General features: G+C 56.4%; 1 protein-coding gene across 2 annotated transcripts in view; it reads left to right on the top strand.

The window, feature by feature from the left end:
- The window catches only part of CFAP77 (cilia and flagella associated protein 77), a gene marked incomplete at its 5' end in the record, with an annotated part of 122,095 nt that overhangs the window by 77,418 nt on the left and 16,783 nt on the right, over positions 1-27,894 (top strand). For both annotated transcript variants that reach the window (XM_081278718.1, XM_081278717.1), the window contains 2 exons: positions 15,450-15,555; positions 21,550-21,651. In XM_081278718.1, coding sequence (XP_081134844.1) covers positions 15,450-15,555; positions 21,550-21,651 — 208 coding nt within the window. The remainder of the gene's footprint in view (positions 1-15,449; positions 15,556-21,549; positions 21,652-27,894) is intronic.

Genomic DNA, 27,894 nt, shown 5'->3' with positions numbered 1-27,894 from the left:
CCCAGTTCAGCCCCCGCGGAGGCCAAAGTCCAGTTCCTGCCGGACCCCAGAGCCCTGCATGTGCTCTGATTGATGACAACACCAGCCCCCAACTTCTCCAGCTCCTGGGGGGCAGGTGCTGGGCTGTTGCCTCATGCACATCATTTCACAGGACCCCCCCAGGACAAAGCCGTTGGCACCGAGTCTCTTAGCTCCGTGTTACAGACAGGAAGACTGAGGCCGAGGCGGAGACAACCAGGCAGGCAGGAAGTGCTTGTGTTGAGAGTTGATCTCAAGTCCACAGGGGCGCTGGGCACGGTGGCTCACGCCTGTAATCCTAGCAGCTCGGGAGACTGAGGCAGGAGGATCGTGAGTTCAAAGCCAGCCTCAGCAAAAGGTGAGGTGCTAGGCAACTCAGTGAGACCCTGTCTCTCGATAAAATATAAAATAGGGCTGGGATGTGGCTCAGTGGTCGAGTGCCCTGAGTTCCATCTCTGTTCCCCCTCCAAAAAATAAAAAAATAAAAAGCCCACAGGGGCCAGCTCTGCCCTGTGCCATGTGCCTGCATCATGTCAGGTGTTTGGGACATGGAGAGGAGGATGAGACAAAAGGAGGCATCTCAGGTAAGGGCCACACATGGGCTGCCTCTGGGTGGCAGGGGAGGCCAGCTGTGAAGCCTATGTGAAGCCTCCTTTGGCTCCAAGACCCCTTCCCCATGGTCCTCCTGCCCCTGGCCTCTCCCTTGCCTTCCCTCCTGCTGGGGATGCTGCTCCCTACCCGGCCCTTCCCAGGCCTCCCACCCTTCAGCTCCCACGTGGTCACTACCTGATGTTCTGTCCCACCTCCTGCCGCCAGGCTCGGCCGGGCAGTCTGGTTTCCTCGCTGCTGCATTTCCAATGTGGAGCCCAAGCCTGGAGCCTGTCGACTGACAGCATGAGAAGGAGCAGCAACCGGCCCCAGCCACCCCTGCTCACGGAGAGGCCCCACCCCAGGGCCACCTCTCCTGGGGCACAGACTCTAGTTGGACTCAGCGTCTCAGCCACAGGGGCTTTGAAAATCGCTGTTTGTTAGTTCCTGTGGCTTCCGGAACTAATCTCCACCAAGTAGGTGGCTTAAAACAGCAGGAGCCCCTTGTCTGTCAGCATGGAGCCCACAAGCCTGGACTCAAGGCACAGCCCTCCGGAAGCCCCCTCCCAGCTCCTGCCGGCTCCAGCCTCCGCCTCCATCTTCACGCGGCCTCTCCTGTGTCCATGTCTCCTTGTGTGAGGATGCTGGTCACTCAGGGCCCACTCGGATCCTCCAGGGTGGCCTCATCTGACGACTTAACTACGTGGACAAAGACCCTTTTCCAGATAAGGCCCGGTTCCGGGGTCTGGTTGTGGACGTGTCTTCTGGGAGCCACCGTCAGACCCACTGGAGAACAGGAGCATGTTGACCTGAACGGGTCAGAACGCCCTGCCCTGTGGCCATCCTCAGGAAACCCTTTAGAGTTGTGTTTCTAAGTGGCTGTGCCCTGGGCCTCACTACCCACCCCCCTGGGTGTTTCTGAGAATGACCTAAAGTCTGTGATCAGGCAGGAGTCGTAATGGGCTCCAAGCTGGTGGGCACAAGTGCCCAAGGGGACTCTGGTGTTGACTGGGGAACTTTCCAAACAGACAGACAAGTTCAGAAGCTCTGTGACTAAGCCCCACCTCTCAGGTTCAACAGATGTCACCGTCTGGTGGCATTTGCTCCCCATCCTCTCCTTTGTTATTAAAGAAACAAATATGACAAGGACAGAAGCCCCTCTTCTCTGGGGACCCTCTGAGCCTGGAATGCCCGTGTCTGCAGACAGGCAGGCCACACTCTGTCCCTCAGTGTCCACCAACCATGTGGATCAGCTGCTGTGCTTCTGTCCCTCTAAGTCACACTGCATGGTGGCCCGACACGCCACCCTGGTCCACTGATCGTCCGCCTTGATGTCTGGACATCCTAGACTTCTCGCTACCCCGTGACATCGAGGCCCCTGCCAGGCACCCTGCACCCCTGCTGCGTGTGTGCGATTCCTCGGTTTGACATCGTAGGGGAACTGATAGCCGACCGGGGCCTCTCCGTTTATGATAGACACCGGATTGTTCTTCCAAGCGTCTACGCCATCTGCACCCCATATTCTCTGCTTTCCTACTTTGCTAGTATCAGCAGGTAACAGTGAGGAGATGCTCTCGTCTGTCCACCTGGGCACACAATCAGAGATGTTCATGGTCATCTTGGACAATGGAAACCAAGGCACACTGCTCACAATCCAGTCCCCTAACTCAAGTCCACTGCTCTTTCCGTCCCTGTCACTACTTCCCTGTAGAGATGCCCACCTGGTTCTCACCTGGCCCCAGGCACAGTGGATTGCGGTCCAGAGGCTACGTCCCAGCCATCTCCCCTTCGGGCTCATCCAGCAGTCCCCGTCCTTTGCTGCCCTGCTGCAGGGCCCCGCGTGGGAACTGCTAATTGAATTCACCCTCTTCAAAACTGTTAACAGATAACAAATGACCTCTTACACAGATTTAGGAGTCAGGACTGCTGCCAGCCCAGCTCCCCGCCCATCATCAGCTTCTATGTGGATCCACAGGCCCAGAGGTCCTCTTGCTGATTAGCTCTCAGAGCCCTGCCAGGGAGGGCGGCTGCCCACGTACCACCCCTTCCTCCCCTGCCCCACAAAGCCAGGACTTGGCAGAGCAGGGCAACCCAGGAAAGGTGGCCAGGGGACAGGGTGGACAAGGGACTCCAGCAGCCCCCCAAGGCAGAGCCAACCAGCCTGTCCACCCCAGTTTCCTTCAGGGGACAGACATGCTGCTGGCTCTCAGGCCGAGTCCTCTGCAGGGGGAATTCTCGGAGGTGCCACCCTCCAAGGGTGCCAGGGACATCTATGCCAGGACCAGGGAGGGTTGGTGTGTGGGGCTCCCTTGTTAACATACAGAGCCCGGGGGGTTGCAGTGGCCAGCAGAGGGGCAAAGGCACCTCCACTTTCCATGAGATCCCGGGTGATGCTTACTCTTGAGGCTGAACATCACAGGTGGACATCAGGAGTGGGGGAAAGGCGACCCGGGAGAGGCTGGCCTCTTCCACCTCTGGGGCTGCAGGATCTGAGGGTCAGCTCTCCTCTCCAGGGCTGCAGAAGGAATGCCCTGGGTGTTCCTGTCCTTGTGGGCTCCTTTTTTTCATCTAAAAATGAACTAAGCCAGTTGTGGCAGCACACGGCTGTCATGTCAGAGATTTGGGAGGCCGAGGATGGAGGATCACAAGTTTGAGTCCAGCCTCAGCAATTTAGCAAGGCCCTAAGCAACTTCATGAGGTCCTGTCTCAAAAAAAAAAATTCTTAACATAGGAGTGAGATGTAGCTCAGTGGTAGAGCATCACTGGGTTCGGACCCCAGCACCACAAAGAAAAAAAAGAGAGAGAGAGAGAAAAGAAACAGACATAGAGCTGAGAGCCAGGGTTGCAGCTTCCCAAGCCTGCAGTACAGAGGGAAAACTGACCCTGGGCAGGACAACAGGGAGAGGGGGACTGGGCCAATCAACCCTGTGCCGGGCTTGAGATAAGGTGCCAGAATTGTTTTTTTGTTTGTTTGTTTGTTTTTTAATAAGAGGCAGGGTGTGTTGTGCCCAGGCTGGGCTGGGATTCACAGTCCCCCACTCCTCCTCCAGTCGGGCTGGGACTGCAGCACACACCACTCAGCCCCGCTCAGCCCCTTGCCGATAGGTGGGCATGGGAGCCCAAGTTGCCAGATAGTCCCACACCTCATTAGGAGAAAGCCAGCCGTATGGATTTTTGTGTGAAGTCTTCCTGTTTTAAAAAAATGGGTGATTTCACAGTTTTTGAAATGCTATAGGCAGAACTAAGCCTGCTGTGGGCCACACAAGGCCGAGGGTCTGTGGTCCTCGACCAGCGCAGCCACTGCCCAGTGGTGACAGGGTGAGTTGTCACTCAGGTAAAACTTCTTTGTAAATGGAATGTGGGTGACCTAATAGTTTCTCTCTAGTAGCTTTCTTGTAAGGACGAAGCCACCTGGCCCCAGCATGAGTGTCAGTCAGCATCCTGGTCCTGTCACCATGGGGACACAGGATCCCTGTGTTATTCCACCACTGCAGGGGACTGATGGAGCCGTAGCCTTGGTACCTTGCCGGCAACGCTGGTTGGAATCGCTTTTTGGGAATCGGGCTGCCGGCTGCAGGCAGGAGCCCAGCACTCAAGATGGCCCTGGTGGTCACTGGACAGTCAGACCCAGGCACACACCCTGGGGCCTCCGGTCCTGTGCAAAACAGAAGGTGCCCCCAGGCCTGAGCTGGCTGCTCTCCCATGTCCAGGAGCATGAGGGCGGTCTGAGGGACCCACCCCTGCTGGGGACGCCCCCAGGTGGACAAGGAGCCCTCAGAGGGCTGGCCATGGTGGGTTGGGTTTGGGTCAGAACCTCTGATCTGAGAGAAGCCCAGTCCACCCGTCTCCTCCCTCTTCCAAAAGCAGAGGGTCCACGTCAAGGCCTATTCTGATCTGAGGAGATGGCCCGTCTCGGAGGCCACCGTCCACCCCTTCGTCCCCTCGAGGCTGTGTGGACGCCCGCGCCGGCGCCCCCCCAGCCCCAGGCAGCTGCAGACCGCTGGCATATTAGAGATGGATTTTAATTTCATTTTAGCAAAATAGCTGTCTCCACTGGAAGACGCGGTGGAGAGCCAAAGAAGGACCCGTCTGGAGCGGAAGCGCGTTCGCAGACCTCTGCGCTGTCATTGATTTTCCAGGAAGAAAAAAATCGCCTCTGGCTACTAAACCGAATTAGTAGTCACTGATGACCAATTATTTCAGCCCGCTGCGAACCGGGAGCCGCACTGAAATCCGGTTTGTCAGACCCGAGCCTCCCTTCTGAAACACCTTTCAACAAATGTGTACCTGAGTCCCTCAGAAGGAGCCTCCACCTGGCTCCCGCCAAGTTCTCCAGCTCCACAAAGTTTTAATGAGCCGCGAAGATGAAGATGAGCTGCCATGAAAGGGCCTCTAATCCACAGGGCCCTCCTGGCAGGAGCGCGCCAAATCAGAGCTGTCAGCCTCAGCCGCCCGCCGTGTCAGGCTAATGTTTGCAAATGATAATTTCCACTCCCTCGCACGTCCCTGTCCCCCGTGCCTTCATTGGAGATCAACCCCTGGTCTGGGGTATCAATCGCCGGCTGCGGCTGCGCGGACGGGTCTGAGTGAACTAATCTGAAGTTTCTCCAAGGCCTGCCCCTGAGTAGCGCTGACTGCATTTCATTTCAGTCCCGTTTTCCGCTCTATTAGACTTAATTTTGACACGGTTTTGTGGCGAGCAGGGGTGTCGGGTGGTGAGGAACTTTTCTGAGGGGTTCCTTCCAGGTTATCAGCAAATGATCTGTTGGAGCTCCCGGCTGGGGCCCTGCGGTGCTGCTGAGCTCCGCTCGGAGGCCCAGGCCTGCCCACAGCCCAGCTCTGAGGCTGGATGAGCCCTGGCAGCCTGTGGGCCTGAGACCCCTGGGGTGGACAGGAGAGTGGGCTCTTTCCCGGGGAGGAAACAGGGCTGGAGAAGTCCAGGGAGCGGATTTGCAGAAATGCCTGGTTTAGCTCCACTCCCTGGGCACAGAGCAGGAGTGATGGAGAAGCCAGCCCCCCCCCCCCACCGCCCCCTGCCCCCAGAAGACACGGGCCCAACAGGCTGGCTTTGTGGTCAGGAGCAAAGGGCTTCAGGGTCAGAGGGACCTGGACCCAGATGGGGTCCCAGCCCTGCAGCCTGGCTACTCTACAGGTAGGAGCAGACCCTGGGACACTGATTCCTGAGCCTCCATTTCCCATCCGGCAGTGGGCAGGGTGCCCCCCTTCCTGGTCCTGAGGAACTGCTCTGCGGGGGGGGGGGTACCTGGCTCCAGACTCACCCACTCATTTCCCCTCCCTCCTTTGGAGTTCCCTAATTCCACTTCCCTTAGCCTCCTTCTGCTCACCCCCAGAGCCCCCCCAGGGCCCAGAGGACACACCTTTGTGAAGTAGCCCACCTGCACTCCGTCACCCTGTCACTGCAGGGGCCGGGGCTGGAGCCTCCCAGGAGGGCCTCTCCGGCCCGCCGTGTGGTTTTGAGCAGGGCGCGTCTGTGGAACGGGGTCCGCCTCAGTCTCAGGGTGCGGAGGACTGAGGAAGCAGCCCGAGGCTAGGGCAGACCCGACCGGGGCCTGTGGAAGCTCCAGGGTAGGCAGGCAGGGTCGGCTGGAGCGGTGAGAGATCTCCTTCACCTTCTACGGTCCCTTTCCTCCCCCTGAAAGACCCCGGACCCTCAAGGCCTGCCCACCTCCTCTCACCCCAGCCCGCCCACCCTCACTCCAGCTCCTCTAGAGCTGGCTGTCCTTGCGCCCCTCGGCTGCCCTCCCTCAGAAACCGCCCTCGGCTCCCTAGTGCTGTCCCGTGGACCTTCCTGACTCCGCCATCCTGCTCAGTCTGGTCACTGTCGTTTTCCTTTCAGAACCACCTTACTGAGGTGTAGTTTCGACAATAAAATGACCCACACACCCTGGGACGGGTCGGGATGTGCACCTTGGTGTCGGTGGAGACGGCACATTTCCATCCCCGGTGCGGCTCGTCCCGCCCCTGCCCGGCTCCCCAGGACCTGGCCCCTTCCTTCTGCCCCTCCCAGTGCAGGCCTCCTGGGGGGGGGGGGAGGAGCCTGGACGGTCTGGGTGGCCACACACCCTCCAGCTGCGGGAGGGCCTCAGGGGGCCCTCAACCCTGCACCCGGCCCAGGGCCCAGTGCTCAGGACCATCGTCCATCACGTGGAAGTTCCTCCACAAGCTGATCTACTTTTAACATGGTCTTAAAGATGGAAGTTGGATGGGATTTCCCTAGTTCCTTGTCCCCAACTTTGGCTTCAGGGGCCAGCCACTTCACTGGGTCTCCTGCCCTGGCAGGCCCTCTGTCCTGGGGCGGGGGTGCCCTGCTTCCCCTTGGCAAGGAGGCCCCAGGACCTGCTCTGCTCCGCTGACTCCATGGCTGAGCGTCCTCCTGCACAGACAGGAAGGAACCCCAGCCACCATGCTGCCTGGTGCGCACCTGTGCAGGGGACATCGGGGCCCTGTCCCATCACCAGTTCCCCGAGGACAAGCTCATGTCTTCCCAAGACCCCTTCTGGGTGATGCAGTAGAAGGGGTCAGCTGTCCTCAGGATAAGCTCCGAAGGCTCTGGGGCCACTCTGCTCATCTGCGAAGTGTGGACTGTGTCCTGGGCTGGAGGGTCACAGGGCACACCCGGTCCTGAGAGCCTTGGGTCCAGGTGGACAAGAGCCAGTGCCGTGGCTCACTTCACACTCACCTGGGCGTGTGCAGGGCTGAGGGAGGCCCCAGGGGAGGGCCCTGCCAGGCAAAGGAGAGGAGGGGCCAGGGACACCAAGAAGACCTGGGGGGACGGGGGCCTCTGGGAGGAGTGGGAGAGGGCTGGCTCCAGGTCTTAGAAAACAGAGCTGTCCGTCCCGCAGGGCCACGGGGGCTGAGAGACAGAGGGGGTAGGTTCGCATTTTTTTTTAATATATATTTTTTAGTTGTCAATGGACCTTTGTTTTATTTACTTACATGTGGTGCTGAGAATCCAACCCAGTGCCCAGGGCGTCACACATGCCAGGCAAGGGCTTTTCCACTGAGCCACAGGCCCAGCCCTAGATCTGCATTTTTAAAAAAGTCTCAGCACCTGTGGGAGGGGGTCAAAGGCCGTGGGGGTAGAAGATGGGGCTATTCCAGGGTCTAGGGTTAGAGGATGGAGCCTGGGAAAGTCCGGGCTCCTTCATGAAAACGGCCAACCCCCCCGCCACTCACCCGCCTCTGTCTGCAGCTGGCTCCTGGGCGATCTCCTTCAGCCTTAACTGCCTGCCTTTTTCAAACTTTGATTTGGATTCTCTGAGTTGAAGACCTGAAGCTGGAGGGCTGGTCCAGGCTTTGCTACTTGAGTGTGCTGTGTGACCCTGGGCAAGCCATTTGACCTCTCTGGGCTTCAGCTTTCTCACTCCCACCTTTCTTTCCCATGCTCATTTAGTGAAGATAAATAATTAAGCTCTTCTGTGTGGACCCCTCTAGCTCCTCTAGAGCAAGGTGCAGGAAGGATGTCTATAATTGTTACCACAGGGGCCCTCACCCCGTGGCAAAATCATTCATTTAGGAGATGGGAAAAAGTGCATTTCTCGACAACAAAGAACCATATTTATTTTTCAAAAACCAACTGAACACATTGTAAGAAACTCACTGGAAAAAACAAAAGAAAACAGGAAAACCAGCTTCTAAAGACGCAGCTTGGTCGGGTCAAGTAGGTGGAAGATGCTCACAGTGCCCAGCTTCTCCTGAGCAGGGCCCGGCTGTACCAAGGACCATCCCATGGACCCTGGACGGCGGGGTCCCTCTCTGCTGCACCCCGTGGGGCACTTGCTGCCCAAACTGCCTGCTGGGAGCTCAGATCCAAGGGCAGTAGGGGTCTAGGTGTGGCAGGTGGGGTAGGTGTGGGCCTTGGCAGGGCGTCGGGGACGCGGTCTGAGCTCTCCACACTGGCTGTGTGGCCTCGGCACGTCGCATGGACCCTTAGACTGGGAATCTCTGACCTTTGTTTACTGTGAAGGAGTCAAACAGCCTCTAAGTGGACAAGGCCCTGCCTGCCCTGCCCCGACTCCCGGCAGCTCTTGCCTCCCAGGGCCTCCCACCTGCTGGCCCCCTGCCTGCACTCGCCGGGTGTGCGTCTCTTTCTACTCCTGTTTTCTCACCCTTGACCTTTGTCTTGTGCATCTTTCTGGGTCTTCATGAATACAGCTGCGTATGACTTCACCACGAAGACCACAGGCTTACACCCGTGACCAGCGTGGTGGACAGATGGGGTGCCCAGGGATCCGGGTTCACCTGAGCCCTGCCCACACGGCCTGTCCAAACTTGCTCCCAGGGCCGACTTTCTGCGTCCCTTGTGTGAAATCTCCCAGGCTTTTCTGGTCACTTCTAGTTACAAAAGCTGGTCTTGGTGCCCTGGTGAAGTAATCTCAACTGCCTGCTCCCCAGGCTGGCTGCTCCCGGGCAGGGCAGGGAGTGAGCTGTGTCCGTCCCTCCCTGTCCAGGTCCCAGACTCCAGGTGGCGGAGGGCTTCACCCTGGGCTCCTATGCTGCTAGCGCATGGCCCGTTTGACTTTATGGTATTTTACTTAGTCGCCTTCATTTGTGCTCTGAGAGACTGACCGAGAGTGTGCACTCCCTGTTTTGGTGTGTGATCACAAAATGGTTTGGGAAGCTGATATTTGAGAAGTTCTGGAAAGTTCTGGTGACTTTCTCCTTGGTTGGGAGAAGGCATGTGTAGACTGTGGCTGGTACTGATTCCGGTGGCACTATTCAAGTCTTGCAGACCTCCTTCAGCCAACGTGGACCGTGTGGAGTTTCCTAGAAGAAATCAGTGATCTTGTCTTGGTTTGCACATTTATGGGTGCACAGTTGCATGTACCAATCTCTTCTAATCTAAAAACCATCTTGCCTGCACTCGGGATCAGCTCCGGTTGTCATAGTTCTGGTGTTTATTCAAGTTTGAGAGAGGCTTTAAGGAAGAAAGAAAAAAAAACTTCACTATCACGAATGCGGATTAAAGCCCCAAACTGGATGCTTAATGGTAATAGGAAAAGAAATCAGAACGAATTACAAACTTGAACAAGCTGACAAACACCCAACCACAAACATCCAGAAAATATATTCTTTTTTTAAAAAAAAATTAGATGCCTAATACATGCATCGATTGTTTCCCTTGGGTTTCTTTAAGTCCATACTCTTTGAGTACTTTTTGTGTGATTGAAATTTTAAATATTTTTCTATAGAGGAGAAAGCTATTTCAGTCTTTCCTCTAGTTTTATTAAAAAATATCTTCTTGCCTTTACAACATTACTTTGAAATAATTGTAAATTCAGAGGAAGCTGTAAAAACAGCAGAGACCCCAGATGCTCCTCCCTACTCCCCTGATGACAGCTTTGCCTACCCGTGGTGCCATACGGAAACCACACCTGGTGCGGGCAGCACCGGGACTTGAGCATCTCACACGCTCTGAGCACTCCTGTCACAGGTAGAGGTTCACATGACACCACCAAAATATACCTCTCTTCTATCACCACAAAGATCCCCTCATCCTACCCCAGATCGGCGGCTTCCTACTATTTTCTGCTCCCCAGGAAATTCCAAGAATGAATACGTGTGGAATCATATGGAAAGCCACGTCGAGACTGGCCTTTTTCATTCAGCATAGGGCATAGAGATCTGGCCAAGCCATTTCATGCATCAGGAGTTGGTTCCTTTTCATTGCTGAGTACTGCTCTGCAGCATGGACGTACCATAGTCTGTTTAACCATTTACTTGCTGAAGGACATTTTGGTTATTCCAGTTTGTATCCACTACAAATAAAGCTACTATGACATGTGTAACTATATGTCCCTGTCTAGACCTAAGTTTGAATTTCTCTGAAATAAATGGCCAGAAGGACAGCTGCTGGGTGTATGGTCAGTATACATTCATTTTTAAGGAAACTGCTGAACTCTCGGCCAGAGAAGCCGTGCTGTCGACACCCTCGGCCGTGGTGCGTGAGAGGTGTTGTTTCTCTGGGTCCCCGTCAGCAGCGGGCGGGGGCACTGCTCAGTGTTTTACACACACTAACAGGCGCGTGGTGGCGTGTGATCATGATCTCATTTGCATTCCTCCCGTGGCCAGAGGCGCTGGTGCGAAATTCTCACGCACCTTTGCCATCCACGTGTCCTCACGGGGGTCTCCCAGGGCTTCACCCATTTTATAGCTGGATCTCCTGCTGAGTTTTGGGAGTCCCAGAGGGGGTCCTTTGCCAGGTTCGTGGTAGGCAAGTGCCTCTCTCAGCCTGCAGCTCATCTCCCGTCGTTATGGGGTTGCTCACACACGTTTCATTTTGAGGAATTTATCACCCTTTTCTTCCACGGGTCCTATTTTTAGCATCAAGTCTAAGAAACTCTTCACCTAGCTTTAGGTCCCAAAGACTTCGTCCTGCAAGATCATGTAAATGTCGTACAGTTTTACATCTTAGAGTTGAACCTGGGATCCTTTTGAATTAATTCTCATATAAGGTGTGAGACTTAATGAACTTTTTTGCTTTGGCTTTTTTGGGGGCGGTGGGGGATACTGGGGATTGAACTCAGAGGCACTTGACCACTGAGCCACATCCCAGCCCTATTTTGTATTTTATTTAGGGTCTCACTGAGTTGCTTAGCAGCTCACCATGGATGAGGCTGGCTTTGAGCTCACAATCCTCCTGTCTCAGCCTCCGGAGCCGCTGGGATTACAGGCGTGGCCACGGCACCCTTTTTTAAAAAAAAAAAAATTGTTTTTTTCTAATGTAAGATGCCCAATGCTCCAGCCCCATTTGTTAAAAAGACCATCATTCCTTGATTGAACTGTAAAAGCCATTGGCTTCCTTTAATTCATTATAACTCATTTGAACCACTCTTTTCAACACACACGATTATGGAGAGGGGCACGGTGAGTCCACACCACATAAAGCCATTGGCATCCCACGGCCAAGACAAAACGCTGTGGGAGCAAGACGCGTCCACAGAGGGCACTTGGTGAGGCCAGTTGTAGGATGAGCTGAATGAGAGACGAGCTCCGAGGAGCTGATCCCTGAAGTCAGCTGAGTCCTGAAAGCAAAGGGGAAGCCAAGCACCTGCCCAGCAGGAGGAAGAGGATCCAGGCCAAGGGGGGGCCTAGGGCAGGGGGAAGGGCCTGGGGACGGGGTCAGAGGGGTGGCTGGGTCCTGCGGTGCCTCTGGGTCTGGTCTGTGGAACCGAGCCCTGAGGGTGTCTCAGTGTGGCTGTGTCTGGGTTCCCTGCGTCAGGCCAGCCTCCGCGCCTGCTTATCCTAGAGCCGCGAAAGGCCCGGCCATGGCCATCGTGACTCACAGCATCTCCAGCTCCTCCCAACCCATTCACAGTAATAAGAGCCCCTGGCCGGAGAGGACACAAGGGCGGTCAGCGAGCTGCGGAGGCTGCCAGGGCCGGCCCGGTGACGGATGCAGCCGGGTTGCGGGAAGACAGCTCCTCGGCTGAACGGCCTCTGGGGGTGGATCTTTTGAGATCACGCTCCAGTGTCATTAGAAAGCACAGCTATAAATTAGGCCGCGCAGAAGCATGGGGTGTGTAATAATTAAGTAATAAAAGTCACCACAGGGGTAAAGGAGCCAGAAAACAAAGAGCCGCTGTTTGTAGATGCTCACAGGCTGCTGGGTGGGGGGGAGCCCAGCTTTTCAAGGTTTCTGAGCCTCTGCTCAGATCCAGCTTGGCCCAGGCCCAAGAAGACCCTCACGTCGGGGAGACCTTACCAAGGCACAGCGGGCGGGCAAGCGGGGTGGGTACCGAGGGTCCCCTCCAGCTCTGCATCTGTCCCTGGCGCCACACACCCGAGCATGGGGAGGGGCCAGTCAGGCATGGAGCAGGCCAGGCCACCCAGGGGTCGCTTCCAGCACAACCTCTGCTGGGCCCCGTCAGTTAGCTCTGTCCCTTGGGGGATTTTTGTCTTGTATAATGTGTCACAATAAAAAAAAAATGATGATGACGCTGGTGGTCCTGTTCAACTGACCATCCATGTGACATCTCCATCAGCCTTCCTCCCACTGGTCATTTTAATGACCAGCGGGACATTAGCTAGACCCACTATTTCTTTTATTATTATTCTCTTAGAGTCATAAAATGTTTTATTGCTCTTGTCTCTTCCAACCTAATCTAAGGATCACTAGGTATCTTTTTTATTTTTTTGATACCAGGGATTGAACCCAGGGGCACTTAACCACCACTGGACTAGGTCTCTGGCCCTTTTTTTTCTTTTTAATACTTTTTATTAGTTGTCAATGGATTTTTATTGTATTTATGTATATGCGGTGCTGAGGATGGAACTCAGGGCCTCACACATGCCAGGCAAGTGCCACACCACGGAGCCGCAACTCCAGCCCCTCCAGGCTTTTCCATTTTATTTTGAGACAGGGTCTCACTAAGTTGCTGAAACTGGCTTTGAACTTGTGATCCTCCTGCCTCAGCCTCCAGGTCCACTGGGATCACAGGTGTGCGCCACCACCCCTGCTGCTAGATATCTTGAAAACATTTTTTTGACTGAGACATGAAAATGTAAGACTCATACATACCAGTGGCACCACGTCATGTCCTCATACATGTGTGTTCAGATCAGGCTCAAAATTTCTGTCTCCCCAAACATTCATCGTTTCTTTATGGTGAAAACTTCCAAGCCCTTCCTCCAGCCTTGGGAAGTGGATACGTTGTCATCAACAGTCACCCCAAGATGCACGAGGACCAGGGCACGGGGCTTGCTCCTGCTCACTGCAGCTCAGTTCCTATCCATAGCCGGTGACCATTTCACCAGGAGAAGCTAACTGTGACTTCCCACCAATTCAGCCATTCCCCCTGTGGGCAGGAGCCTGGCTCTGCTGCACAGAACTCCCCGCATTCCCCGTTGTTCCCTGCTATGCGGTCTGCCCAGGAAAGACAGGGGACGCTTCTCCCTGTCCTCAGGTAAACGGCTCCATGGCGTAGCATCCCCAGGCAGCCTGCCCCACCTCTGGGCCCATCCATCTGGCCCTTGAGATCTATTGCTGTGTCCTCGGATGGCCTCAGGGCCTCCCCGCCGGTGCTTCCCAGCCGGGCCTGCTCCTTGGCAGGGAGAGCAGGGCCAGGCCCAGGCTGTTGGGCTGGGACTTCTAGACCTCTCTCTCAGTGGGCAGAGGAGGAAGACTGATGAGTTCTTCTCACCTCTCTGACTTTATACTTGTACTTCTTTTCTCTAATACTGAGAAACCTTGCTTTCTAATGGCATTTGTACAATTACTAATCTGCTTTGTCCTTCCATGTAAACGTGACGGTTTCAGAATAACATCATCAGCAATGAGAGCAGCTTTGGCCTTCCCTGGGTTCTCCTCGTCCCCAGGGTCCCACGTGAGACAGATTCTGCCCGAATCTCTTCTGAAACTGCTTGAAATGATTCTGACAAACAGGTCCATTGCTTCCTGCTGTCATTTAAAGCAGGTGCTGATCTTTCATCTTCACTTTATTTTGTCACAACTATTTTCTTTATAAAGCACGTTTTCCATGCTCCAAAGTAAGATCCATTGCGGTCTATTTAGAGCTCCAGCTTTCTTCTCCCTCACCCCACATTTTGATAGTAAAATTTGGTTTATCTTTCATTTTTTTCCTTTTGAAAATAAAAATATACACATGTGTCATATTTATATATGCATCGTACATATAATGTGTAGTCATCATGTAATGTGTAAGCATAGAATTATAAGCATTATAAATCATATATATATAACATTATATGTACAGTAGTACATACGCTACATATGTTAATATGTACGTGGCATCCCATGTAATTTATTAAGGTACATATTTAGCTTTCTCTGACTGACCCTAAATTCAAAGCAGGGACGAGACCAGGGAAGCTGGCGGTTGGTAGTCAGGTCCTGGCATATGGGGTGATTGGTAGGGGGTACTGTTAGCACTTCTGTTGCACAGAGCAGGCTCACCTCCTACAGCACCACAGCTGGCTCCCTGGGGGGCTGCTGGAGGTGACCGGCTGGTCCCCAGGTTGGTCACTGTAGGAGATGGCCTTGCTTCCTGGGCAGGTTGCTTTGGAGTGAGGGTGGGATTCTGGTTGTGGGTTCAGTCTCTCCATCTGCGTAGAGATTGGCAGTTAGTTTCCCCCCTGAGGACATGAAGCCTGTTGCCACCAAGCCTGGCAGCTGGGCAGGCGACTTGCAGTACCACCCCCTGTGTTCTGGGACCTCACCCTCCCCTTTGTCCCCAGGATGGGCACAAGTGTGTTGCAGTGTTGGGAAGGGGCCACACAAAATGCCCAGCACAGGACCAGTGCTTCCTGGCTGGAAATCAGTCCAAGAAAATCAGAGCCAGACACCAGCCAAGAGTGGTGAAGGCGGGTTTGATCCAGTGCTTGGTGCAGAGGGGAGATTCCTGGGCGGAACTGAGCTCGACTCCAAATACAGCGCAGGTGGCAGACTGCCAGTGAGGAGGGTCAGTGGGTGAGAATGAGGAAAAGGAGACGTCAAGGGGAGGTCTTGCTGAGCCGGCTTCACAGGGTCCCTGGACAGGGAGGTCGAGGTCAGACGTCAGCTCTCCAGGGAAATCAGATGGTCAGGGTGGAGGGATCAACTCAGCAGGGTTCCAGATCACAAGTGGCCTGAGCAGGCCTAGAGGAAGGGGGCTCCAGAGAGGCCTGCCTAGGGCTGGTGGAGGAGAGGCTTGGCAAGGGCCTTCCTGGCAAATCCTCAGGGATTTCAAGTACCGAGAGACCCCGTGCAGCCTGAGGACCCCTTTGCTCTGCAGCCTGTGACAGTGACAGTGAGGCCCAGTGTGATGGGGGAAGAGGGTGGGGCCTCTTCCCAGGCTCAGTCCCTGTCTGGACTTCCCCCCTAGGCCTTCTACACCCTTCTTTGATCTGCTGCAGCACCGGTACCAGCAGCTGTGGGTGCAGGAGCAAAAGGCCACCCAGAAAGCCATTAAACTGGAGAAAAAGCAAAAGGTAACACAGCCTCCCTCCTGGGCGGATTGTCGGGGAGGGGAGGGGAGGAAGGTCTGGCTGTGGCTGGCGCTGTGTGTTGGTGGTGGAGGGTGGGCGGGGCACGGGGGTCAGATGGTGTCCTGCCGCACAGATTCGGATCTGGACCGGCTCTGGATGACCATCCAGTTCACCTTGCATGTCATCCTGGGGTGTAAGACACAGGCCAGAACGCTAGTCCCCTGGCCCTGTGCACCTCTGAACTGGGGTGAGAAACCAGCTGTCCCGACTCCCACGGGAGGACCCTTCCCACCAAACTCCCGCACCACTTCACACCTCCGAAAAGTCAGGTTGAACATAATCCAGCCGGCCTAGGCAGAAGTGCACCCTGGGCTACCCGTAAATATAGGCAAACAAAGTAGAAAAAGAAGTGCACTTCAGAAGGTGCTTCAAAGAACACAGTTATTGCGGGGCATGATGATGGCACACACCTGTAATCCCAGAGGCTCGTGAGTTCAAAGCCAGCTTCAGCAATTTAGGAAGGTCCTAAGCAACTCAGCAAGATCCTGTCTCCAAATGAAAAATAAAAAGGGCTGGGGACATGGCTCAGTGGTTAAGCACCCAGAAAAAGAACGCAGGAATTAAACGTCAGGAATTTTGTTACAAATTAAGGAACAGGCCATGCCGAGGCCTCCGTGTGCCCCACACCAAGCACCTCACCTACCCACTTCCCAGGAGCCTGGAGGGGCTGTCCTTACCCCATTTCCCAGGCCTGCAAAGGAAGTTGGAGCTGAGGTCCCCACATAAAAACACCACTGATTGCTACTGACAGGAGCTGTTAGCAACCGGCAGGAAGTCAGCTCAGTGAGATTTTCACCAAGAAAAGCATTGTGGTGGTTAATTTGTGGTGTTCTACACATTTGAAAATACTCAAAGACTATACCTTGTTCCTTTAAATATCCCAAAATTCCAACTTCTGGAGAACACAGATGCCTCTTCTGCAGTAGATCCAGACCAATGATGGCCAAAGCAGAATCGCTGTGCTTTGTAGGTTTCATGAAGAACACAGCTCCTCTGGGGTCTCACAGCCAACACCCGTGGGGCTGCTAGCTCCGTGCAGAGGGACCCCGAGTCCCTGCACTTGGTTCTCCACGAACCTCATCAGGTAGGTATCCTGTGACCTCAGGGGGAAACTGAGGCTCAGAGAGAGGTGTATCTGTCCCCAGGGTGTGACTTTCCTTGAAGGTGAGGTCCCCGCCTGCAGATTAGGGGGACACTCAGGGGTCAGAGCTACTGCCTACCCTCCAGGGCCAAACTGAGAATTAGAAGAGTCTCCCCAGGGATCCTGTGACCCTCAGGATGGGCACAAGTCCTCTGTGGCTCTTCTCCACAGCCCAGCACTCATTACAGAGCTCGGCGTTATAAGCTTAATGGTGTTTGAAAAGCAACCCACGGCTGGTTTATTGTTAATGGCCGAACAAAGAGTCAACGTGGGATGGTAATGGCTGGTTTCAGAGGGAGCATTACCGTTACAAACTGCTTTACAGCCCCTATGAGTGCCACGCATTTTAATTAGCAACTATTTCACTGCACTCAGAATGTGGGCAAAGACACAGAAACTGGAGCCTCTGCAGGCCCACCTTGTAGCCAGCACCCCTCCTGCGAAAACAGAGGCCCTTGAGCAGCTAATGAGGGTGACGCCACAACTCAGCTCCGGGCGCGTGACTTGGAGTGAACCACCACTTCTGAGAGGCCTGAGTTTCCACACCGGGCACACAAAGGAGCCAGAGTGCATGAGGGCCCGCTGCGCTGAGCCTAAGTGGGATCCTCCTGGCCATCCTTGGGTCAAGGTCGAGGCTCCTGTAACTAAAGGCAGATTAACAAGGGAAAAGTGTCCAAAATGAAGTAGCACCTAATACCAGAGCTTCCACTAGGAAACGCAGACAAGAAACAGTTAACCCCGCGTTTCACACTGTGGAGGTGGACAGTCGTGCGGACAGGAGTGGACAGGGCGTAGGAGGGATGGTAAGAAGGGGGGCGGGGGCAGCCAGGCCTGTGTGCTCACACTCCCAGAGGTGGGAGGGAGGCGCCTCTCCAGTGAGGGTCTCAGGGCCTGGGGCAGGAGCAGGGAAGCCCCTCCTTGGATTGACGGCCTGCTCCAGGAAGAGGGATGCCGGAGGAGTGTGGGGTCAGACAGCAGACCCTCTGCTGCCTTTTCCAAGACACAGACGTGGAATGTTTGGGGAGTGCTGTGTCCTAAGCCCCACCCCTTAGCACGCAGCAGGTGCTCCAAAAACACCTGCTAAGCCCACCTCAAGTGCCCTCCCGACTCCAAGCTCCTCTGGCAAGCTCCTCTGGTGGCTGGTTGTCTCACCATGGCCGTGAACCCGCCAGACCCGGAGGCCGCTGTTTGGGGGGTGGTTGACAACATACTGGGCTTGAGGTGGTTGGTCCTCGAGGCCTCATCTCCCACATCCAGGGAAACCTGTCTCAGCCTTAAGTCTGGCTGCTGGTGAGGGTGCTCTGGATTTTGGACAGCAAACACCCAAACAAAGCTCCTGAACAGCTACCTTTAGTGAGCAGTCATATCGGGCGGGCCACTCTGCCAAAAGCCCCTCAGCAGATCCCACAGGAACCCTGTTTGCTGAGTGGACGTCCTCTGCTTTAGCTCAGCATTTTAAAGCTGTTCTAGAAGGCAGGGACAACAACTGCCCTGCAGGACTGACAAGCTACCCCCACACACTCAATAGAATTAATAGAGTTGATTGGCAACAGAAATCAATAAATGAGGTTTGCTGGGTGGTGGTAACCTCAGTTAAATTTGGTTCTGTTTTTATTTGTCGATGGCACCTTCCAGATGCCACAGTGGGATTCACTGTTGGAGAGGCTGGAGGTCGGTGTGTTCTGCCCTCAGAAGACAGAGGCTTTCAGGAGATGAAACACCCTGGTAACACCTAGCCTGCTCCAGATTGTGTGGGGCCTGCAACTTCTACAGCTTGCAGCTGGTGTTTTGTTTTCCTTTTTAAGTCTATAAAAGCACAGTAGTATTAGGGTGTTTACAGAGTCATGGAACCACGAATACCTGAGCAAGGGCCATCCAGGCCCCAAGCTGTGTGAGCAACATGGAAAACCCAGCTCTGCATGGAACAAGTGACACCTGCAAGGGCCACAGCCCAGTGTGCATAGAAGCCAGTGTCATGGACCCGGTGATTGCCAGAAGGAACAGGCTTGTTGGAGACTGACCACTGCGGCTCCTGTCGTCTCCCCACCGGGTGCAGCTCAGAGCCTGTAGCAGCCCTGGGATGGGTGGAAATGGAGGCCAAGAGCAACCACACATCTTGGTGGCACATCCACACCCGGAACACCTGACCAGGTGGAACTCCTGGACATTTACACAGTCCAGGTCGCAGCTGCTGGCCACTCCCTCCCTTCTAAGGTCCTGGTTCCTCAGCTCCTGGTTCCTCAGGTCCTGCTCGCTGGAGGCTTTCGGTGCTGCCAGGCTCTCAATGTCACTTTAGCCAGGCCCCAGGGTTCGTGCCTGCGCCTGAGAAACAGCGTGAACAGTTCTTGGCAGCAGGGAAGTGGCGGTCTGCGGCTCGGTTTCTGAAGCAGCCAACAGTCCCAGACATACTGCTGCAAGCTTTCATCAAGCTCAACTCCAGGCCGAGAAGGCTCGACCATGTCCTCCCCCGGGGAGCCACATTGAAGGCAGGGAAAGAGTGGTGGGCCGTGGGGAAGGCAGGGCTTGTGCTGGAGTCAGGTGGCCGGCCCAGTCCTTCTCCTACCACTGGAAGTTGTATGGCTGGGCAAGTCGCATAACCCACAGAGCCTGTGGTCTTCAGGATGGGGCAGTGAGTTAGGGGCAGGTCAGCGACATGCCCGGTATAGGCAGGTGGGAGCTGAGGAAGTGCAGTTTGGCTACAGTTACTATGGACGCTGGACCCCTTAGTGCAGTGCCACTGTGCCACCCTGCTGCCCCAGTACCCGCAGCAGCCTGCAGACGGCAGCAGAGGTGTCCTCAGGTCTGCCGTTCCGTGGTCTCAGCCAGTTCTTCAGGCCTGTCCTAGACCATGCTCCCTGGGGGCTGTTCTTGGGCCTGTGGCTCAGGCTGAAGCACCTCTGGGCCACCCTGCTGCCTGAGCCACTTCTCCATGCCCTCGCGATGGCACATCAAAGACAACCCCAGATCCCCAGCTCAAGCCTACCACCCCCCAATGTCTTGGCAAGTGGTAAGCCCACTGTGCCCAGCTCTGCAGGCCAGAATCTCAGCTGGCCTCTCCTCCAGGCCCACACCCAGCTCTCAGCAAGGCCAGCATCTGGCCAGGTCTTGGCCACAGGGCTCACCCTGCTCCCCACCTGAGCTGCTGCAGTGGCCGCCCACCTGCTCACCCAGCACCCGGCCTGGGACATTCCACCCAGGGCCTGTCCTCCACCACTGCCCAGCAGCCTCCAAGACCCGGGTTGGCTCATACCATTCCTCCACTTCCAGAGGCTTCTGAATGAGTCCAGAACAGAGTCCAAAGGCCCTACTGTGCTAGGCCACGTGGGCCGCTTGCTATTTCTCCAACGTCTCCTGCACACTCGGACCTGAGGGGTCATGGGAAACTTCCCAGATGTCCTCTATGTGTCGGGGAGGCCCTCCGTGTCCTACCCAAACACCTCCTCCTGCCCCACGCCCTCTGACTTCCTGCCCAGATGCAGATTTGCTTTGTTTATATTTTAAAGCACTAATGCCACCCGACGTTGGAAATGACTTGTTTTGGACCCCCACCAGGGTGGGGGTCCTCGTGTACTCAGTGACGTACCTGAGCCAGGCAGGGGTGGACGCTCCATCAATATCTGTTGAAGGAATGAATCCAGGTGAGGCGGTGAGGTGCCCAGCCAAGCCAGAGGTGCCAACTCAGTATCACCCTCTGCTGAGCTGTCACCAAGGGGCAGAGAGAGTGCTGGGGGATTTGGAAGTCCATGGAGGGGACCCCCTGCCCTTCCCTGTGTCCCCTTGCACAACCCTCTCAGGGCACATCCTGTCTGGAACCCTGGGTGCCTGTACCCTCTCCCAAGTCCCCTGCCTCCCTGCGCTGCTGTGGTCCCAGCCCTCTGCGCAGGCTCTGGGGGTGAGTGGGTTATTTGAACTTTTGACAAGCACCAGGCCCTCAGCAAATTCTGAGGTTGGAGGTCTCAGCCTCACCTTGTCCTCTAGGGACTCCATGACAGGTCCCCCTTCGTAGCATCAGCGGCACATGTTTACTTTCTTGCAGTTCTGGAGGCGGGAAGTCCATGATCAAGGTGGGACAGGGCTGGTTCCTCCTGAGGCCTCTCCCCTTGGCTGGCAGATGCCACTTCCCCCCGTGTCCCTCTTACAGTTGGGCCAGGGCCCAGCCTATGACCTCATTCCACCTCCACCACCTCCCGGTGGGCCCCATCTGCAACATGGTCACATGGGGTTGGGGCTCCCACATGCCACTCTGGAGAGAGCTGCTCAGTTCTGACAGATCCACGAGCCACTCACCCTGTGGACATGGGCACGGAGCTCACGGCTCAGGGACAGAGAGCCTCCTCTTCACCTCTGAGAGCCACTGTGGAGACCCTGTGGGCTCCGAAGGAGCCTCCGGATTCCTCTCCCCAAAGAAGCTACCTTCCTCCTCCCTGATGGGCCATGGTGCTCCCAGGGACAGTAGTACAGGTCTTCACTCAGACGCCACAGAGGCCCTGTGAACCCGGGGCCATGGTAGCTTTGGAGGGCAGCTTCAAGGAGGATGGGACCCACCCCACCTCCCAGCCACCTACTGCCACAACCTCCAGTGTTGTAGGGCCAAACAAAAGGACATGCCCAGGGCCTCCCGCGGTCCCTCCCCGGGGCCAGCTGAGCTGCAGCCAGGGGCAGGGCCAGCAGGGCAATCCTGTGAATCGGAGAAGGGCCAGGGCCAGGAGGAAGTGGCCCACAAAGAACCCTGGGCTCTGCCCTCACGTGCCCTGTCCTTGCCCAGGCTTCTCACCTGTGTACCTCCCCGGCTGCAGGTGATCCTGGGGAAGCTGTATGAGACCCGGAGCAATCACCTGAGGAAATATAAGCCGCCCGTGAAGCTGGATGCCCTCTGGCACATGCCCCACTTCCAGAAGGTCAGTGTCCCCTTCGCCCACCCCCTCCTGCACACAGGGCTGGCTGCCAGTCACTTCACCCCATTGCTGTCTCCACCTGTTGTCTAGGAGCTCTGCAGGCCTCTCACCATCGATTGGCTTATCGATGGCAATTGCAAGGACTAATGTCCTTTGAGCACTTCCTGAGCGCCAGGCTCGGGGATGCTCTTAGCTCAGACCCCTCACGTGCCCTGTCCAGGGAAGTCTCTGCCATCAGGCCTGCTTTGCAGACAGGAAACATGGTGGATTTGGGGAAGTGGCAGGGCCTTGGGCTGATGGCAGGCTTCTCGGTGCAGAGCCTGGGTATCTGCCTGCCCGGTGCAGATGCTGTCGGGGCCAAGCCTCCAGGGATGGGACTGCTGATGCTCCATGTCCTCTGCCCAGGACCCAGCTGCTTGCCCTCCAGTGCTGGACCTCCCGTGTGGAGGGGAGCAAGTGCGCACGGGCCAGAGGGACTTGGTCAAGGGTCCAGGGAGGCGGTGAGCTCTGGCCTCAGAACTGAACCCGTGTTCACGTGGCCATGTGGCCCTGTGGCTCCCAGACAGGGCTCCTGTTCAGCGGCCTTCAGCAGGGGAACAGTGTGAGGGCCAGGGGCACCGCAGACCTAGGGAAATGCAAATGGGGAACAGTGGCTTCGGGACACGGAGGGGGCTGTGTAGGCTCAATGTGGGCAGACAGAGGCTCTCTGGAGGCCACCAGGGACTGGCCTGGCCCCAGGAGGACAGCTGTGCGCGGCGGCGGCGCTCCTGGCTGGCCCGCTGGCGGCCGAGTAACTCGAGCTTCGGTTCTGACGTGAGGGTGGCGGGCTTCCTGAGCCTGATGCATGCCAGCAAGCTGCTGAGTTCCGCCGGGAAACCTGCTTTGTCCCCTTTAATGTGGCCTCCATCTGCATATGTCAGTGACCATGTGCCCTGCCGCCCGTCAGCCCAGGCTGCCGCCACAGCAAACGTCAAGGAAAGAACATGCCCAGGCGCCGTTCTGGACGTGGCAGGAGTCACGGCCGTGCTGCTCCCAGGAGCATCTTCCGCCGTGGCCTCCACGGTGCACCTGCCTCTCATTTCTCTCTCTCTCTCCTGTCCCAGCTTTAAAACAAGTCCTCTGCTCTCCAGGGCCGTCCTTTGCCTTTCCTCTCTGCTGTTCCCTGTGTCTGTGAGGATGCAGGTGTCTGGGGACATTGCCCCAGTGGATCCACAGGCACGAGAGGCCCTCCGTGAGGCTCTGCTCGACAGCATTGACTCCTGGCCCCTCTAGGCCCCTCTGATTAGAGTCCAGCACTATGGACACGGGATGGTGCAGGAGGTTCCCCCCCCCCCCGTCTCCCCCCCTCCCCTGCTCGGGAAAGGCCGGCCGCCCAGGTACCATGGAGAGCTCCACGCGGGTGTGCTGTCTCCTGTGCCCAGGCCCCGCAGGCCCAGGCAGGGGCTTCATGCACAGGAAACAAATGCTCCTGTGGTCAGCAGCGGGAGTGTCTCAGGATGAAGCCTCTTGGTGGCTGTAGAAAGCTGCTCTAACACACGGCCCAGCCCGGAGGGGTGACTTTCGCTCGGTGCCAGGCATCGCGAGAGTCCATTTTTGAGGACGACTTCATTTCCTCCTTGGAACAAGCTTCGAGCCCTGCAGCACAGTGCCCTCCTCACCCTGGAATCCAGGTCTTGACAGAGTGGCACACGCACACTCCCCACTGTGCCACAGAACTGATGAGACGTAACATGCAGCCCCCGCTTTATGTGGGTGGTCTTCCTCCTTCCTAAGGATGTTCGTGGGACTCTGCCTGCTAATGCCGCAGACACCCCCTCCATCAGCCTGGAGCCTGAGGCTGCAGGAATCGGGGGCTTGAGCAAGACTCTCGGAGTGGGATGGTGCCCAGGGGTCAGCCCAACAGAGACCCCGGCCCTCAGAGTGCTGCTGTTGTGGGACATCACAGGCAGTCCCTCCCTGTCGGGAGGTAATTACTGAGTGCTGACATGTTGGCCCACAGCCTTCCTGTCCCCAACCCACTGGTGTGGAAATAGGCTCACCTGTGTCAGGGTCCAGTCCAGGGCTGCCTAACCCTGGGCCTCCTGAGACTGCCCTTCAACTGCACCCTGCCCAGCAGTCTCTCTCTCCACCTCGGGGACGCCTTTCTTCCCACGGTGGCACTTAACAACTCTGCAACTAATTAATTAACTGGGTGATGTTTTCATCTTCCCCAGCAAAACGTTAGCCCATAAGAACCACCTTTGGGTCCCCCCTCCATCATGTCCCCAGAGCCCAGCAGGGTGCCTGGCACCAAGGGCGTGGTCTGTGGAATGAACAAATGAGTGGACAGGTGAATGGATGACCGAGGACATTCAGGCCTCCCCGGGGTCTGACGGACCCTCCCCAGCTGCCCCCTGCCCTCCCACCACGCCTGGTCTGGACCGAAGGCCCGCTCAGCAGTCAGGTGGGGGCCGCCGGCCTGCGTCACGCCCGGACTCTGAGGCCTTTGTCTGGGTCTCGGGGCTGCTGATCCGCCGCCCCCACTGGCCCCATTATGAAGGGAAACAGCGCTTCCAAAAAAGTTGAACCTGTCAGGGTGATGGATGACCTAAATGGACTCTCCCACTCCCGAACAGATGTCGAGGCTGAACTCTGTCAGAAATAATTAAACACCTTTCACACGGAAAAGCAGCAGGCCGGGCGGCGGCCGCCCAAGGCCGGGTCACTGCATGGCCCAGGCTGCTCTCTGCTCCCTCAGCTGGCCACAAGGGGCTGCTGCAAGAGGGGCCGGGGGACCCCAATCCTACACTGCACAGGCCACTTAGGGTGAGAGAGGAGAGGGGACGAAGAGGGGAGGGACACGTCCTCTGTGTGGCTGCTCCGTGGGCCCTGCAGCGTCTCAGGCAGGCAGGGCTGCCCGCGCTGGTCCCCGTGACCAGCAATTGCCACAGCATGGTGGCGCCCCAGGGGGTGGTTGGTGGCAGCTGGTGGGCCTTCCGGCCAGGACATTCACACCGTGCTGAGAGGCCTGGGTCATGGAGCCTCAATCTCCACATCTAAAGGTGGGAGGGAGGAGGTTTCCTTGAAGAGCCTTCTAAACCACCACCCTGGGCTCCAAGCTGGGCAAGGAGCAGACCCCAGGCCCAGACTGCACCATGAGGGGAACCGCTCTCACCCTTCCTTGGGTCCCCAGCTGGGGAACGGGCCGTGAGTCCATCATCTCCCACTACTAAGTGGAGGAGGCTCTCACACCTTTGGCAGGGTGTGCTGTGGGCCACAGGGCAGAGCTGTGGCAGGGGGCAGGTGGGAAGGGAGCAGGGGACTGTGTATGGGAGTGCGGCCAGGCCAGGTCACACGTGACCCTGCCACGGCCTGGCGGGTGGCTTTAGCTAAACTCTCTTCCTCTTCCATAAAACAAGCTCATGATGCTCCCCTGGCAGGGGTGCTGGGAGGATCTGACGAGCGCATGTGTGTTCAGCATTTAGCAGAGCACCTGGCCCATGCTGAGCTGCCAGTCAGGAGCAGCTGATTGGCAGTGAGGACCGTGGGGGAGACTGCTCGCTCCCTCCCTCCGTCCCTCACTCAGAGCTCTCTTCCTTGAGCACCGTTGGTGCCACCCTGCTCTTGACACTGATGACAGGGTGACCTACGAACCAGACAAAGACCATCACTGCTGCAGTGGGGTGCTGGCATGGATGGACAGGGACGTCTGAAGCAGCCCCAGCCCCAGGTACACAGTGCACAGCCTGAAATGATCGAGACGCACAACCTTGGCTGGCCGCCCTAGCTTGGGTGTGGGTCTGCTCCCGTGATGGTAGCCCTGACCTCTGGATGCAGGCAGGCTCTCTCCTTTGGCCCGTGGAGTGGTGTGGTTACTGCCGTCGTCCCTTTTGCTCTTGGCCGTGACTGCTTCTGAACTCCGTGGTCTCTGGCCACCTAATAATAAGCCATGAAAAGGAGTTGGTTTCTCCTTCTACCCAAAGCCAAGGGGTGAGTGCTCTCCGAGGCTGGATGGTGGCCAGGAAGAGATGGCTTGGGTGCCCTTGAGAGACAGGCAGTGGACCCTACACAGCCCCAGGAATCCAGGCTCTGATCTGCACTGATTGACACTTGACGAAATATTCCCAGGGGAAAGAACCTGGGCCCACGGCCCCCCTGGACAGGACACCCGTATGACCCTGTGTCTGCACAGCACCACAACGTCTAGAAGGAGAGTCCCCCACATGGTAGCTGTGGTGAGAGGGTGAGGTGGTTTCTTTCTCTGATGCTGTGTTCTGCAGGCTTTGAATTTTGAACCCAGGACAAGTCACTTGCATAAAACTAGTCAGGCTATTTTTTTTAAATGTTTTTTGAGGATGAAGACTCCAAATTCTTCCCAGGCGTTTCCCCATGGTCACGCCTCCTTGGAACCCTGTTTTCTGCCACCGCTGGCCGAGGCTGGTTTCTCACATTCACTTTCCATCAGACACAAAGGCCGATGGCCAACGTGTCCCCAGGAGTGGAGACTTCTGGCCTCCCGAGGCTCTCTGCACGGCCAAGTCCATGCTACCACTGGAGATTCGCTTTCCTCCCGGAAGAGGTTGCCCACGCACCTGGCGGCCTCCCCTGCACCGCGCACTCCGCCCCTCCCGTGGCTGCTGGCCGATCCCCACATTACATAGTCGTTCAGCCACCAAAGTATGAACAAATTGACGGTATTTCCATTTGGCTTTCGGTTTCAGCCCCACTGCTCTAGAATAATGGTCCACGCTATTAAGCTAACAGTTTGATTTACAGGCTCTTGTGCTCTGGATGCCGGGATCGGGCTCTTCTCTTTGTGGAAGACTAACCCTGCCTGGGGTCTCCTGGGCCCCAGGCTCCCTAACAGGAGCAGGAGATGGAGAAAAAAAATTACCAGCAGTCAGCCAAGCACCGACACCCAGAGACCCAGCTGATTAGTGAAAGCTGCTGAATCTAAGAGAAGGATTTTCTCTGCCACCTTTAAGCTCTCTTACAAATCATGGCTGGCTAGAAAGTTAACTCTCTGTTAAACCTGGAGCGGGCTCCTGCCCTGTCCACCCACCACCTCCGGCCTCGCCATCGGCCTTGCTTCCTGTACATAGGATGGGCTGCCCTCGCCAAGGTGTGCCCAATCCCAAAGTCCCACTCCCCAGACCCAGGATGGGCCGATGCCGGGTCTGCTGCCCCTCCCCAGGCCCCACACTAGTGGTATTTTAAGATTCCTGTCGCTCTCATGCATTGGAATAAGAATCATCCAAGGTTGCCATGCAGGGTGCCAAGCGCAGGAGTGGGGCATGTCACACGCAGGGACGGGAAGAGTGACTCAGAGGCCCCGACGCAGCTGACATTCCTCCCTAAACACAGACACCCCTATTATAAACTGACACCACGCAGAAGAGCTGATCGCCCAGGGACAGAGGTGGGGGCTCCGTTGGTTTTACATAACCTGGCACCTAGGAGGTACCAAATATTTTGGCACCTGCTCAGGAGGTGACATTGCTGTCAAATACTGGCAACTCACAAATGACCAGAGCTGAAGGTCTAGGGTGGGGGAAAGAGGATTGAAAGTGTGCAGGAGGGGCGCTAGGGGACAGTGGCCAAGGTCCCTGAGCAGTGGAGAAGTCCTGGGGTGTCACGTGGAGCCGGAGGTTGGGGGCAGAGGGAGGGCCAAGGCTGGCACATATGCAGGCCCAGTCCTGCAGCCTGGGGCCCAGTCCTAAATCCTGCTGGCCCCCAAGAGCTTTTAGCTCCATCCAGAAAGTTCTTCTCCTCCACCAGGCGAGAAAATTCTACTCTTGTGTTGAAAGTCCACCAGAAAATAGAGCAGGAGAGCTTGCTTTAGAATGAGGTACACACCTCTAGTCTCTAGAGAGAGTGAGAGTCTCGTGGGGAATTTGGGGAATAGAGAAGACTTTGGGGGCCCCCAACTTCTTCTTCCAGCTCATTCCTAAGAGAATAAGCCACTGGCTCACAGAGGAGTTTGGTCCTGTGCCTGTCCCCTCGGGAGCAAGGTCCTCCACGTCTTCCTTGACTCCCACTCGTTTCCTGGTGTCCCGGCCCGCCAGCCTGTCCCCCTGCACCAGCTGAGCTGGTGCGGTGGGACCAAGGCTACCTCACCCACGGCCAGCAGCAGGTCCTCCCAGAGGAGCATCACTCTGAGACCTGCTGGGATAAACCGGGGCTCAGGAAGGTGCAGGTGAAATGAATGGAGATGCCGTGGGACACACGCAGCCGTTCTGGGCTCCCCGGAGGGGCATGGCCCTGCCC

The sequence above is a fragment of the Spermophilus citellus genome, assembly GCF_964194105.1.
Source record: "Spermophilus citellus genome assembly, chromosome: 2".
Classification (NCBI taxonomy): Eukaryota; Metazoa; Chordata; class Mammalia; order Rodentia; family Sciuridae; genus Spermophilus; species Spermophilus citellus.
The sequence above is the reverse complement of the archived record's forward strand: the minus strand, read 5'-3'. Positions and strand labels throughout refer to the sequence as shown.